General features: G+C 35.4%; 1 protein-coding gene across 11 annotated transcripts in view; it reads left to right on the forward strand.

Annotated features, from left to right (window-relative positions):
- STXBP5 (syntaxin binding protein 5) overlaps positions 1–16,274 on the forward strand; it is a 159,507-nt gene that overhangs the window by 114,322 nt on the left and 28,911 nt on the right. For 4 of the 11 annotated variants that reach the window (XR_015132471.1, XM_086316630.1, XM_086316631.1 and 1 more), the window contains exons 20-21: positions 7,559–7,618; positions 7,716–7,763. The exons of 4 other annotated variants lie outside the window; for them this stretch is intronic. Coding sequence is in view for 4 of the 7 variants with exons in the window: in XM_086316630.1 (XP_086172756.1) it covers positions 7,559–7,618; positions 7,716–7,763 (108 nt within the window). In the remaining 3 variants the exon portion in view is untranslated. Of the gene's footprint in view, positions 1–7,558; positions 7,619–7,715; positions 7,764–11,777; positions 11,928–12,077; positions 12,181–16,274 lie in introns of those variants that run through there. 3 more of the 11 variants (XR_015132470.1, XR_015132472.1, XM_086316632.1) reach the window with 3 other exon arrangements.

Raw genomic sequence — 16,274 nt, forward strand, 5'->3', positions numbered from 1 at the left:
TTTTTCCATGATCCAACGGATGTTGGCAATTGGATCTCTGGTTCCTCTGCCTTTTCTAAAACCAGCTTGAACATCAGGAAGTTCACGGTTCACATATTGCTGAAGCCTGGCTTGGAGAGTTTTGAGCATTACTTTACTAGCATGTGAGATTAGTGCAATTGTGTTGTTCAGTTCAATTCACTTCAGTCGCTCAGTCATGTCTGACTCTTTGCGACCCCATGAATCACAACACGCCAGCCCTCCCTGTCCATCACCAACTGCCAGAGTTCACCCAAACTCACGTCCATCAAGTTGGTGATGCCATCCAGCCATCTCATCCTCTGTTGTCCCCTTCTCCTCCTGCTCCCAATCCGTCCCAGCGTCAGAGTCTTTTCCAGTGAGTCAACTCTTCACATGAGGTGGCCAAAGTATTGGAGTTTCAGCTTTAGCATCAGTCCTTCCAATGAACACCCAGGACTGATCTCCTTTAGGATGGACTCGTTGAATCTCCTTGCAGTCCAAGTGACTCTCAAGAGTCTTCTCCAACACTGCAGTTCAAAAGCATCAATTCTTCAACGCTTAGCTTTCTTCACAGTCCAACTCTTACATCCATACATGACCACAGGAAGAACCATAGCCTTGACCAGACGGACCTTTGTTGGCAAACTAATGTCTCTGCTTTTCAATATGTATCTAGGTTGGTCATAACTTTCCTTCCAAGGAGTAAGCATCTTTTAATTTCATGGCTGCAGTCACCATCTGCAGTGATTTTGGAGCCCAAAAAAATAAAGTCTGACACTGTTTCCACTGTTTCCCCATCTATTTCCCATGAAGTAATGGGACCAGATGCCATGATCTTAGTTTAGTTTGAGCTTTCTTTGGCATTGTCTTTCTTTGAGATTGGAATGAAAACTGACCTTTTCCAGTCCTGTGGCCACTGCTGAGTTTTCCAAATTTGCTGGCATATTGAGTGCAGCACTTTCACAGCATCATCTTTCAGGATTTGAAAGAGCTCAACTGGAATTCCATCACCTCCACTAGCTTTGTTTGTAGTGATGCTTTCTAAGACCCACTTGACTTCACATTCCAGGATGTCTGGCTCTAGGTGAGTGATCATACCATCGTGATTATCTTGGTCGTGAAGATCTTTTTTGTACAGTTCTTCTGTGTATTCTTGCCACCTCTTCTTAATATCTTTTGCTTCTGTTAGGTCCATACCATTTCTGTCCTTTATTGAGCCCATCTTTGCATGAAATGTTCCCTTGGTATCTCTAATTTTCTTGAAGAGATCTGTAGTCCTTCCCGTTCTGTTTTTTTCTTCTATTTCTTTGCATTGATTGCTGAAGAAGGCTTTCTTATCTCTCCTTGCTATTCTTTGGAACTCTGCATTCAGATGCTTATATCTTTCCTTTTCTCCTTTGCTTTTCATTTCTCATCTTTTCACAGCTATTTGTAAGGCCCCCTCAGACAGCCATTTTGCTCTTTTGCATTTCTTTTCCAGGGGGATGGTCTTGATCCTTGTGTCCTGTACAATGTCACGAACCTCCGTCTATAGTTCATCAGGTACTCTTGTCTATCAGATCTAGTCCCTTAAATCTATTTCTCTGTAATCTATTTCTTAAATCTATTCCACTGTATAAAGGGATTTGATTTAGGTCATACCTGAATGGTCTAGTGGTTTTTCCTACTTTCTTCAATTTCAGTCTGAATTTGGCAATAAGGAGTTCGTGATCTGAGCCACAGTCAGCTCCCAGTCTTGTTTTTGCTGACTGTATAGAGCTTCTCCATCTTTGGCTGCAAAGAATATAATCAATCTGATTTTGGTGTTGACCATCTGGTGATGTCCATGTATAGAGTATTCTCTTGTGTTGTTGGAAGAGATAAATATGTAAGTATACTGAAATATAAGTAAATAAATATAAAAAGTTTGTTGTGGTAAAAATCCAGATTCTCTCTTTTGTACCAGAGCAACTCAAACATCATTCAGCATTTTCAAATATTCTGTGCTCTTTGGTTCAGAGGAAAAGATGATATAGTTGTAACATGCAGAAATTTATATGACACCAGGCATTTTTCAGGTGTTTGAAATGCAAAGTAAAAATTGTGACCACAGAAATTATTGATAAATCACAGACTCTCATCTTTAGACACAAACTCTTATTTAGTTTAGTCTTTGATTATGCTCTGAAGAGTTTTTGAAGACTTGTATCCATTCACGCATACCAGGAAAGACCGCTTTTACAAAAGCAAACCAAACTAGTAGGCAATAATGGTACGTAAAACATGTTTTATATACCAGGAGATAGATGTTAGTCATGCATGAATACTAAGAACTATCATAGAAATCAGAATAAACCTCTGGAAATAGTTACTAGAAAACAATGTTTGTGTTTATGAAAGAAGAAGCATAAATACTGAGTTGGAAGTTCAACTGAATCATAAATACTAAGAAGAGTACCTCTATTATAGAAAATGAAAGGTAGTCATGTGCCCTTTATCACAACTAATGTGTTCATTTGAAATAATACATATAAGTGAGGAGGAACTTTTTGAAAAGCATTTAAACCCCATAACCAAAATTTGTGATCTGAATAATTTAGCCAATGAATATCAAATCTCTATTCAAAAATCATCCTGAGAAAATCCAAATTACAAGTATAGTTTTCCCTTTCTGTTTATTTTTAAATAAACCAACAATAACTCTGAAATAGAAAATTTTTGCCATCCTGAATTAACATAGAAAATTATTTCTGCCATCTCTGTTTGATCTTTATTTCAGAGAACTCATATTGCTTCACTGAGCACTTTAGTAACGTTGGGATATTTTTAGTACTGTATCCAAAATTTATGTGTATTTGTGTATATGTACGTATGTATTTGTATATATACATTTCAAATTGAAGAAAACACAGGGCCACATATCATGAGACGGTGACCTCAGGAGTTTCTATGTACCCTAGAGAAAAAAAATTTTTAAGCTATCTGTATTTTCTGTGCTTGTTTAATCATAGTCATTTGTAAAATATATTCAAGTAGGAAATGCTAAAAACATTTTTGGAACTTTTTCATAAGCTATCATGGAAGTTATGACAACTAGTAGTAGGCATTTTCAGTTAGGGGGAAAAAGATTTTCTTTACTTATGTTTGTGGCTTATGTTGCCTATTTTTATGTTGGAGTTACTGAACATTTTTATAATTTTATATTCATGTTTAGATATGCTATCTTGCTATTACTTTTATATAAAATATGTAGAATAAAATAAGTATTAATCAATTTTTGTACATTCAAGTGGTTATATAGTGTCAGAGATGAATAGTATTTTAAATTATATATAACATCTTCTCATAACTATTATCTTCTTTAAATCTGAATTATATTTATATGAGAAAGGAGGGTACTTATTTGTATTCCTGAAAATGTTGCTGAGCTCAGTGTTTCCCGTGTGATATTTTTGGATATAACATTTATAAGGCTCTATAAATGCTATTTAGCAAAAATAAGGTAGTTTTAGAAGAGTAATTTTTATGAGACTATTTTAGAAGTTATTGGCTCCTGCCAATGCTGACAGGTTTTACTTGTTCTGAGAAGAGACTTCAAGGATATTTTCCACCTGTCCAAAGAAAGAAAGTGATTTTGTGGGGAAAGGTCAAATTTTGACCTTCTTTATTAAGGCTCAGTACTTTCACTGGGAGAAAAAAGAAATCAGCACAGAAAAACCGCTTTATTTACTTCCAGTTATATTCTAGACATTCACTTCTAGCAGAAAAGCTTTATTCGTTCAGCAAATGTTTACTTAGAGATTCCTACACGCAGAGAACTCCACTGAGTCCTGAAGGGATGAAACGATCAGATAGGGGTCCCGGCTTTTCACTTCAGTTCAGTGGGAAAGGTCAAATGTATTGAAACTCAGAATATAAGGTGTTAAGTGATTAACATCATAAGAAAAATAACAGGTAAACTTTTACAAGAATTCAAAGGAGGGGAAGTGATTTATAAGCTGGAGAGATTTTGAACATTTTAATGGCTATCATTTGAAATGTGTTATAAAGAATAGATAGTTTGACTCTCATAGTCAACTAGAATACTGCTTAGAATTTCCTTAATAAAAAAAGATATGTGTTAGAAGTTAAAGAAATACAATGAAAATTTAGAAACATCTTTTTAAGAAAAAAGGACAAATAAAATCTCAATTATAAAAGTATTAGATATGCTTATTGAAAGTCAGAGTCGAAATAAAATATTTCATACCTCATTAAAGTAAATATTTGAACATACCTAAAATTGTAAGTATTATCCTCAGTATTTTAAAGACCTGCATGGTAATAGTACAGTATGGTAATAGTACAGTTTATATAAAATTTTAAAGTTTGTATCTTGAAAGCTAACTCTATAAATTAACCTTATCAGGATAGTACTTGTACAGGATTCTGTGTGCCACTCTGTTCAGTTCAGTCGCTCAGTCGTATCCGACTTTTTGCGACCCCATGAATCGCAGCACGCCATGCCTCCCTGTCCATCACCAACTCCCAGAGTTCACCCAGACTCACGTCCATCAAGTCAGTGATGCCATCCAGCCATCTCATCCTCTGTCGTCCCCTTCTCCTCCTGCCCCTAATCCCTCCCAGCATCAGAGTCTTTTCCAATGAGTCAACTCTTCGCATGAGGTGGCCAAAGTACTGGAGTTTCAGCTTTAGCATCATTCCTTCCAAAGAAATGCCAGGGCTGATCTCCTTCAGAATGGACTGGTTGGATCTCCTTGCAGTCCAAGGGACTCTCAAGAGTCTTCTCCAACACCACAGTTCAAAAGCATCAATTCTTCAGCGCTCAGCCTTCTTCACAGTCCAACTCTAACATCCATGCATGACCACAGGAAAAACCATAGCCTTGCTAGATGGACCTTTGTTGGCAAAGTAATGTCTCTGCTTTTCAATATGCTATCTAGGTTGGTCATAACTTTCCTTCCAAGGCGTAAGCGTCTTTTAATTTCATGGCTGCAGTCACCATCTGCAGTGATTTTGGAGCCCAAAAAAATAAATTCTGACACTGTTTCCCCATCTATTTCCCATGAAGTGATGGGACCAGATGCCATGATCTTCGTTTTCTGAATGTTGAGCTTTAAGCCAACTTTTTCACTCTCCACTTTCACTTTCATCAAGAGGCTTTTTAGTTCGTCTTCACTTTCTGCCATAAGGGTGGTGTCATCTGCATATCTGAGGTTATTGATAGTTCTCCTGGCACTCTTGATTCCAGCTTGTGTTTCTTCCAGTCCAGCATTTCTCATGATGTACTCTGCATATAAGTTAAATAAGCAGGGTGACAATATACAGCCTTGACGGACTCCTTTTCCTACTTGGAACCAGTCTGTTGTTCCATGTCCAGTTCTAACTGTTGCTTTCTGACCTGCATATAGGTTTCTCAAGAGGCAGGTCAGGTGGTCTGGTATTCCCATCTCTTTCAGAATTTTCCACAGTTGATTGTGATCCACACAGTCAAAGGCCTTGGCATAGTCAATAAAGCAGAAATAGATGTTTTTCTGGAACTCTTCTTGCTTTTTCCATGATCCAACGGATGTTGGCAATTTGATTTCTGGTTCCCTTGCCTTTTCTAAAACCAGCTTGAACATCAGGAAGTTCACGGTTCACATATTGCTGAAGCCTGGCTTGGAGAATTTTGAGCATTACTATACTAGCGTGTGAGATGAGATGAGTGCAATTGTGCGGTAGTTTGAGCATTCTTTGGCATTGCCTTTCTTTGGGATTGGAATGAAAACTGACCTTTTCCAGTCCTGTGGCCACTGCTGAGTTTTCCAAATTGGCTGGCATATTGAGTGCAGCACTTTCACAGCATCATCTTTCAGGATTTGAAATAACTCAACTGGAAATTGAAAATTTGAAAACTCAACTGGAATTCCATCACCTCCACTAGCTTTGTTTGTAGTGATGCTAAGGCCCATTTGACTTCACATTCCAGGATGTCTGGCTCTAGGTGAGTGATCACACCATCATGATTATCTGGGTCGTGAAGATCTTTTTTGTACAGTTCTTCTGTGTATTCTTGCCACCTCTTCTTAATATCTTCTGCTTCTGTTAGGTCCATACCATTTCTGTCCTTTATTGAGCCCATCTTTGCATGAAATATTCCCTTGGTATCTCTAATTTTCTTGAAGAGATCTCTAGTCTTTCCCATTCAGTTTTTTTCTTCTATTTCTTTGCATTGATAGCTGTAGGCTTTCTTATCTCTTCTTGCTATTCTTTGGAATTCTGCATTCAGATGCTTATATCTTTCCTTTTCTCCTTTGCTTTTCACTTCTCATCTTTTCACAGCTATTTGTAAGGCCTCCCCAGACAGCCATTTTGCTTTTTTGCATTTCTTTTCCGTGGGGATGGTCTTGATCCCTGTCTCCTGTACAATGTCACGAACCTTATTCCATAGTTCATCAGGCACTCTGTCTATCAGATCTAGGCCCTTAAATCTATTTCTCACTTCCACTGTATAATCATAAGGGATTTGATTTAGGTCATACCTGAATGGTCTAGTGGTTTTCCCTACTTTCTTCAATTTAAGTCTGAATTTGGCAATAAGGAGTTCATGATCATGAGCCACAGTCAGCTCCTGGTCTTGTTTTTGCTGACTGTATGGAGCTTCTCCATCTTTGGCTGCAAAGAATATAATCAATCTGATTTCGGTGTTGACCATCTGGTGATGTCCATGTATAGAGTCTTCTCTTGTGTTGTTGTAGAGGGTGTTTGTTATGACCAGTGCATTTTCTTGGCAAAACTCTATTAGTCTTTGCCCTGCTTCATTCCATATTCCAAGGCCAAATTTGCCTGTTATTCCAGGTGTTTCTTGACTTCCTACTTTTGCATTCCAGTCCCCTATAATGAAAAGGACATCTTTTTTGAGTGTTAGTTCTAAAAGGTCTTGTAGGTCTTCATAGAACTGTTCAACTTCAGCTTCTTCAGTGTTACTCATTGGGGCATAGACTTGGATTACTGTGATATTGAATGGTTTGCCTTGAAAACGAACAGAGATCATTCTGTTGTTTTTGAGATTGCATCCAAGTACTGCATTTCAGACTCTTTTGTTGACCATGATGGCTACTCCATTTCTTCTGAGGGATTCCTGCCCACAGTAGTAGATATAATGGTCATCTGAGTTAAATTCACCCATTCTATGTGCCACTAGGTAAACCTTATTCAGTTAACTAATATCAAGAATTTTTACATTTTCTTTCACAAACAGTTAGCTTCTTATGTTTTATTTATCTATTCTCTAAGTTAACAATATATATGAAGACTTTGCCAAATACTTGTATCTTATGGAAAAATTATTATAGGTTAGAGTTAATACATATACTAGAGAGTGGTCTGCCACGAAAGATAATGTATTACTGATTGCTGTTGCTACTTAATATTATATGAATTTTTATTAACTATATACACGATATTTTCTTGTGGCCAGTAGTGTGGGAACTTATCCTAGGGGTTACCAGATTACTTTGTTTGTACTTTTCCCTGTTACAACTCAGTGTTTGTGACTGATCTATGCCTGTTCCTTCCATTGTCTTCATTTGTGTAGGTTCTCCATCACCCCACAATTCAGATGATGAACAAAAAATGAATAATTTTATAGAAAAGGGTATAGTATCTTTAAAGTATTTTCTTTTAATTACATTTAATTCATTTAGTTTACCTTGAATAGATTTTGACATTTTATATCAAAATATTATTTTCAGTGAAGATCAAAAGCAGAAAGTTTTCCAAGATGGTAGCCAGTGATATAGGTAGGAAATAGACATTTCTATTTTGTTTCTAATCCTTGCTATATGCAATGCTAACGCAGCATCAGAAAATTATCTAATGCATTGCATTTTGTATATATTAATTTTTTATTCCTATGCTAAATGATAATCTCTTGGGCTGTGTTTCTTCTAAACTCATTGGGACAGTAATTATTAAAAATCAGTTAAATTGGGGTTGCAGTTCTTCCTCTGACTTAACCGTGTGAATTGCTCTATTAATTTTTATTTTTGCTTATTTTAAAATAAAGCAGGGTTCAATTTATGACAAAAGTAGTACAATTTTTTACTCCAAGGTTGTGAATTTTTTTAATGTATTTTTCCTGCCTTTGGTCTAACCTCACATTATTAAGACTCCAGATTTCAAGGAAATGGTTCTTTGAAAGATTGACTTTTAGGCTATAATCTGTACTACCCTTGAGTTAAACAGGAATTTTCTAGGACTCTTGCCTCCCAAGTAAAAATGAGTGGTACTTTGAAATTAATTACTCAGGCCAAGATTTTCAAAATTTCATGTTGGGGGATAAAAGTCATAGTTAAATTTAGGGATATAACCCAAATAGGATTTTTTAGTCATAAAAGTTTGAATTTTGTCTGAAGATTTTTAAAAGCCAGAGAAACACCATTTTACTAAAAGAGAATACATTTAATCTTTGATTTAAGTCCAAATTTTTTATTTTATTATTATTTATTTCCCCTCAAACTCCCTCCATATATTCATTGAATTGTATTAAATTAGATGAATTTCTAGGTAGCTGGGATAGATTTACTTTTTTTCAACTCAAAGCTTAATATGTAGTAAAATTAAATTTCAAAAACTCTTAGAAATAGCACCATGTTGTCTGTCTGTTGTAAATTGAACCCTGTTGAGTCATATTAACATTGGCTGACTTTTAGCACCTCTGGTCATTTTTTGAATAAGGCGATTTATTCTTGGGCAAAGGGCTCTTCATTTATGGAGAATCGATTGTTCACTTCTTTGTATTTGTGGTACCTTAGTGAATCATCTGGTAATATTTCAATCACTTTCGTTAGCTACGAGCACTGTTGCATAATTCTTTTTCAACAAATTTCCTTTTTAGTATATACTATCTTAATAGTACTTTAGAGGTTCTTTTACTTTCATATAATTTGAAAAATTTGAAGGGACTTTGTATGTATAATTTATCAAAGAACTTGCAGAGTTTAATTACTTAAGAATTTTGCCTTGTGTGAAAGTTACTTTGTATATAATTAAAATTTTTGAATAATTTATCTGTTTGATTTTTGATCCTAGGGTTATATTGCTTTGTTAAATATATTGACTTAATTTTCATTTTTTTTCTGTGTAATGAATATATAACATTGAATATCTATCTGAATGTGATTATTTGAAAGACTTCAATTAATTTCTTAGAATTGAGAATATTATTGGAAGGATAGTTCTTTGGTAGCATAAAAAAAAAAAGCAAGAATGTTATCAACAAGTTTTTTTGTCATGCTGGTTTCTATAGCTATATTTTTGGGGAGACATGTTAACTTTCTTCAACTTTTCAAACTTATGTTAGTTTTTCACTTCCAGAAACCACAGTTGCAGCTGTGGTTTATATATGTCTGTATTTGTTTTCAGTTGGAATCTTTTAGTATTTTCTATTGACATATAATTGACTTAAACTATTAGATTAGTTTTATATATACAATGTTGAATACAAGATTCAACATTTTTATAATTACCCACCATACAGAGTTATTACAGTATTTGTGACTATGTTCCCTGTGCTATACCGTACATTCCTGTGACTTACTTTGTAACTGATATTTTTATATTTCCAACATATATCCCAGGTGATACAGAAGGAAAAACGTACTTCTCCATTTCTTCTTCATTTTCTTATTTAATCCACTCAGTAACTTCAGTTAGCTACTCATTGTTATTTCCCTGTTTTCAGTATGACAGCACTGTCAAAGGGTATACACAATATCTGTTGGTTACACAGCTAGCACACGTCAGAGCCACGATTTATACTGAGCTTGTCCAACTCCACTCTTTGTCCTCTTCCACACTGTACTGTATTACCTCTTAAGAAAATTTACTGAAGCCTGTAAGGATTCAAAGACAAATCTGTCATATGACTTACAACTAGATCATCTGGTTATGACTCTGTTCTATCTACATGGTAACCTGGAAAAGTAAAAACATGGCTCATATCAAACCCTGTCTAAGCTCCAGCTCATGGGTGCCATCATGGTACCCATCACCCAACTATAATATACAATGCCTGGAAGTCTACCTTTCTCAAAGAGCAGACTCAAGTGAAAGTAACAGGAGTCAACAGTAGAGTTCCCTGACCTGTCCATCTGAAGCCTGGCTTCACTGTTTCCTAACTGACAGTTAGCTCAGGTAAATGACACTGACAGTGAGGTCATTGTTCATGCATAAGAATAACAGCCTAAAAAGACATAACTGTAGTATTGTGAATTAACAGTAAAAATACAGCAGAGTGTACTGTATAATGCAACTGTAGCATCCCTGTGCATATAGGGATTTGTTTGGCCTGTTCATACTTTATGATTAATTTTTGTTACTAAAAATCTTAATGGCCAGAATTTTAAAAATCAATAATTTTCCCATAGTTAGCAATTTCTGTAAATCATTTTGAAAATAAGATTGGTTATCAATTTTTTATTCATTATTTATATTTTATAAAATTTCAGAAATATATAAAGCTTTTTGTTATTCTAAGTTTATATAAAAATAGTCCTAAAATATGTATGTTTGTTAAAGTATTAAACAAATTTTTCATGATGTACTTGTGAATAAAATATGGTCCAGATGTTAGCATTCTTTGGTAGATTTTGATTAAACTTCTCTAAAGATTATTCTCTCTCATTATGGGTACTTTATTCAGAAAGTAGATACCTAGCTCTATTCTGTAGTCTCTTATCCTGCCAATGTCCCATGTTATTACTAATATCCATACAGAAGGAATGAAAGTGTAAGGAGGAAGTAATATTGGAGATTAAAGAATAAAGAGTCAGGAAATAAGGTCACTTAATTAGTGCTGTGCCAAAACAAGCAGGAGTAATAGCTCTATGTAATGAGCACCCCTAAGTTCTACATATTACACTAGGCGTTTGTCATATGGTATTTGTTAATTATAAGAAAGATAATACCTGCAGAGCCCTTTTTAATTTCTCAAATTTCTGAATTAGCTGTTACTTTGGGAATGATTGGTTTTCTTGCCTAGCAAAAACTGAAGTAAGTTTTGAAGTCAATTCAAATGAAAATAATGCCCAGGTGCTGTTTTCATGAGTTCTCCTATACACGTGTACATGCTGAGTTGCTCAGTCATGTCACTCCTTGCAACCCCATGGACTGTAGCCCCCAGGCTCCTCCGCTATGCATGGGATTCTCCAGGCAAGAACACTGGAGTGGGTGGCCATTTCCACCTCCAGGGGATCTTCCCAACCCAGGATCGAACCCACGTCTCTTGCATCCCCTGCACTGGCAGATGGATTCTTTACCACTCTGCCACCACATGGGTCCCAGTTACTCCTTTTTTATATTTAAGTGTTCTAACAGACTTAAATCTGTTCTGAATCATATTTTAAATCACTGACTCATTAAATCCTACATTTTAAAGCAACTCAGCCCTTTTAGTTTTCAAGAAAAGAACTTGAGCCTCAAAGAAGTCAAATGCATATCCAAAGTGATAGCACATGGTAATGACTTAGTCAAGGTCAGAATCCCAGTTTCTTGATCCTATACTACAGCATGTCTCTGCTTTCATAATGTGTGGCCTCTTTTTGTGCTCTCTTCCAAATTCATTTATGTTTACAATTTGAAAAACAATTTCTCAGAGGTTTGTTTGGAATTTTCTATATGAATTTGAAAAGATATGTATGTAATTAAGGTTTGTTTTTTGTTTACAATTTTAATTTTTTTATTTTGTTCTAAGAATTTTAAGTTTTAAAATTATTCTAATTTATTATAAAACAAAGTAGTACTGATATTTCTAGTTTATATCCCCCAATATTCATCCCAAAATGCGGCTGCTACATCTATAGAAGTTCATCTTTATATTTAATCCTCAATATGGCCATTGAAAGAACAGAAGCTTGTCTTGAAAGAGAAGATGAGTCAAGTATTCAATAAAACCCCTTTTACAGGTAACTTGAATATTTTCTACTTGGAAAAAAGATTATTATGTAATATTAATACTACCCTTACTTGGCCAAGAACTAAATTTCACAGACAGGTACTTTAAAACCACTGTATAAATCAGAGTTCCTCTAAATGAATTTCTTTTTCTTTTTCAGGATGACTAAAGTCTGAGGATTTGGGCATATCATATGTTCAAACTCTAATTCTGTTTCTGACTGTATTTTCTGTCAAATTGCATAATAAAATCTGCTCAGCAAAGTCTGTGTCTTATATACCAGTACTTACTGTATATGCGTCTCTATAGAATCATCTTTTTTTAACATTCAAAGGCTATACAGTGATCTTTCTAGAAATAACTTGCTGTTTGCTTCCTAACATAAAGAAAATTAGTCCAAACTAAAGTTACATTATTGAAGTATTTTTGTCAACTATTGTTTGACCAGAACTATTAATATTAATGTGGCCATCTAGTTTATGTCACTACTTATTATATTTATTTTGTAGAGTTGCCATAGGAAAATACCACAAACTAAGTGGCTTAAACAACAGAAATTTACTTTCTCTAGAATGGTTCTGGAGGCTAGAATTCCAAGATCAAAGGAGTGACAGGTTTTTGGTTTTTGTGTGTTTTTGTTTTCTCCTCTGTCCTTGACTGCTTTCTTGCTGTGTTTTCACATAGTCTGTCTTCTAGGCACATGCACCCCTGGTGTGTCTGTGTGTCCGGATTTCTTCTTATATGTGCCAATCAGATTGGACTGATCTACCCACTTAGTGGCCTCATTTCAACTCAATCACCTCTTTAAAGGTCCTGTCTCCACATAGGTCACATTCTGAAGCCCTAAGTGATGCTTAAGGCTTCGGCATACCAATTTGGGGGAACAGTTCAGCCTGTGGCACTTAACTATGTTAAGTTTGTTTAATGCCTTCTCTAGGAAATGCTATGAGATGTCTTTTATGATGATATCCTAGATGTTATATTTTATGAATTTGTGAAACGTACATAGAGATGGGGAAAATATTGAAGACAAAAGCTCTAGGAGTTCAAGAATTAAGAGAGCTTGTAATAGCCAGGTCTTTACCAGGCAGGTATTAGTATCTCTTTAAAATTTCTCCTTCATTTTAGGTAATGGATAGGTGTCTTGTATTTCCAAAAGTTGTCTTTTTGATTAACAAGCTTATATTTAATTTGTCCTCTTTTTCTCTTTATTTGATTTCACTTGTGAAGAAATTCAGCTTCTTTCTAAAAATTCCAATGACAGCTTTTGTTTATTTATATTTTCTTTCATTATGTTTAATGAACATGCATACTAAGAGTTAGACACATATACATGGATGCAGTATTTTGCAAAATAAATTGCTCCCAAATTAACAGAATTTATATTCTAGCATGGGAGGTAGAAATTGATATTATTAGTTCCAATAGCTATTAAAATAACGTGTGATAGGAGTTTCTACTTCTTGGTCCCACTTTCCCCCTGGGATCACTTGCCCTAACCTATAAGCTGATTTTTAGTCTTTTTCTTTTTTAAGTTCTTATTGCTCTTATTTTATATGCATACATTTTAACATTATCCTTGAAAAGAGTTGCATTGGATCTCTGCCAGTGAGAAAAGTTATCTTGCCACTGTATTCTAACTATTGAACCTTTCTCGATAATAAAGATCCATTTGCTTTTTTGGCATCTTCTTCATAGTGTGATAAGAAAAAGTCATTTTACCTTGTATTGTGGGTACATTGTTTAATATAAAAGCCACATTCTAAAAAGCAGAAGTTGCAGTTCTGTTTTCCTTTAAGGAATCGTCCTTAGAAAAATAAGATGTGAAACACAGTGGGTAGAGAAGCTAAAGGAAAATTACAAAGCATCTGTTTAAATTCAGAGAAACAGTAGGAATCTCTGTAACAGAGAAACTTTTCTTGCAAAGAACTAAAAAGCATCAACCATGACAGAGCTGTCATCTCTAGTATAATGGTTTAGCCAGTCCCCTTTCCTCAGGATTTGCTTTTCTTAAACATCACACATCTTTCATTGGTATTGAAACCACTATTGCAGACTTGATTATTGTGATCAAGTATAACTTCATTATTCTTTCCAAGCAAATGCAGCTCTTTACTGCTTATTCAGCCAGCCAGTTTGATATTCTCATTCAGATTTATAAAAAGAGCAGAGACTCGGGTTAGCAGCCTGCTGAGATATATCTCTGACTGCAGTTTTCTCCAAATTTAATAAACTTTTTTACTGTCATTTCGTTGTTTCTACTGTGGACAAAGGCATAGAAAATGAGAGCTATTTTATAGCTTTGAGTGACAAAGAATTTCAAAACAAGAAAGGTAGGGGGTTACAGGGGCAAGAGTTGAAGAATACACAAATGAAGAAGAGAAAAACAGATAGTTTGCCTTCCAGGAACTCATTCAGATGATAATGTTTTCAGTTTGAAGACCTCATTGGAAGCTGGATAACTTCAAAGCATGGACAGAAGTTTCTTTTCCAGAGTGATGAAATCAACTGACAAGATAACTGTGTTGGCAAGTGCTTCTGAGACTCCTGAGAAGTAAAAATATAATCTTCAGGAAGTGCTGGATAAATTCTGCAGTTGCTTTATGCCCCACCTCTCTCTGACTGGAGAGTACTTTGCTGTTGCCCTGCAGAGTGATTTGAACTCAAGTGGAATTGTAGCCTCATTAAGCTAAGGAGGAAGAAATGGAAGTTCTGGGCTGCTAAAGTGACTTGAACTTGTGAGGGTGGGCACCGGAGAGAAAGGAACTGCTAAGGGGCATTCCTAGAAGTCTTGTGTGTAGGTTCAGTGTAGGTCCCTGCCTTCGGCCTGGGTCACATATGAGCTGGTCAAGACTCCACCACCAGACCTCAGGCGCCTGCTCTGAGGCTGAGAGCTGCCCAGTGACATGAGAAGTCATGTGGTGCTAGGAGTAGATGTAGTGAAACCTTGCTGAGCACCTCAGTCATTCTATTGAAATCCCAGAAAGGCCACTTATTAAGAGTAAGGATCACTTCTTAGCGTGAAAGCCATACCCTAAAACAAAGTTCTAGCTGATATAGACCCACCCTAATAAAGAATAAAACCAAGAGTGATCAGAAGGATCCACCAGGAATTTAACTGCATGACAGACTAAAACTCAACACCTGTTAAGGTTGATGATATAATCCATACTCAACTTCAACATATTGTCCACTATTCAGTCAAAACTTATGTCCACATTCAATCAAAAGGTCCTAGGCATGTGAAACAAAGATTCAAAATCACAAGAAATATTGGGCTGGCCGAAAAGTTCAGGTTTCTGTAGGTGCTTATGAGAAAATCCAAACGAACTTTTTGGCCAACCCAATATGACCCATAATCAAGAATTTTAAAAATCATTCAGTAGAAACAGACCACAAGATGGCCTAGATGTTGAAATTAGCAATCAAGAGTTTTAAAGCAGCTGCTGTAATATGTTCAAGTACTAAAGTGGGAAAATGGCCATAGTGAGTGAACAGATGGAGAATATCAGCAGATAAAATTAAAACTTTATAAAAAATTGAAATACTACTGTGGAAAAATTCAGTATCTGAAATATGATCAGTTCATCAGATGAGTTTAGATGGAGACTACAAAAGAAAGGGCTATGGATCCTGAAGACATGAATGCAAATTATACAAGAAGAAATGCTGAGGAATTAAATCTTTCCCCCCTCCACCACTTCCCCTCTCCCCTTCCTCATAAAAATATCTTACAGGTTACTCAGATTGTTTCTCTTTCTACAATTAGATATATATTAAATTTACTTTTTGAAATGAACTTTAAAAAGGTTGAGCTTATAGTTGTATATGCCATTCTGTATGTCCTAAAAATTGTTTTCCATTTTGTTTTTTTAGTTAATTGGGGTAGAATTGGGGTTGAATTACTGTAGAATTAAATATTTGCCTGTTTACAAGTATATTAATAGCTCATCTGTATAACATTTTACAGCTTATGAAAATTATTTCAATTGTTTAGTATTAATAGTAACTAATGTTTATCAGCTCTGTACTGTGTCAAATATTGCGCTTAATGTTTTGCTTATGTCTTCTTATATAATCTTCAAAACTATGAAATTGGCATTATTATCCATCTCTGTTTTCCAGGTGAAATTTGAGGTTTAGAGAGGCAAAGTGGTTGGCCTAACGTCACACACCTAGTAATTCATTGAATTAGATACACGGTAATATCTGTTCTGATTCCAAATCCAATCCTCACCACCATACTTGACATTTCATGTTTTACAAACAAGATTTTGAAGCTTATTCAAGAATTGTTTGCTGTGGACTTACTGTATCTACGTATGGATTTGATGAATTAGTCTTGTTTCCTAATCTT

Source organism: Bos grunniens, chromosome 9 (genome assembly GCF_055505025.1).
Source record: "Bos grunniens cultivar Pamir isolate PY7600 chromosome 9, Bosgru_T2T1.0, whole genome shotgun sequence".
NCBI classification, from domain to species: Eukaryota; Metazoa; Chordata; class Mammalia; order Artiodactyla; family Bovidae; genus Bos; species Bos grunniens.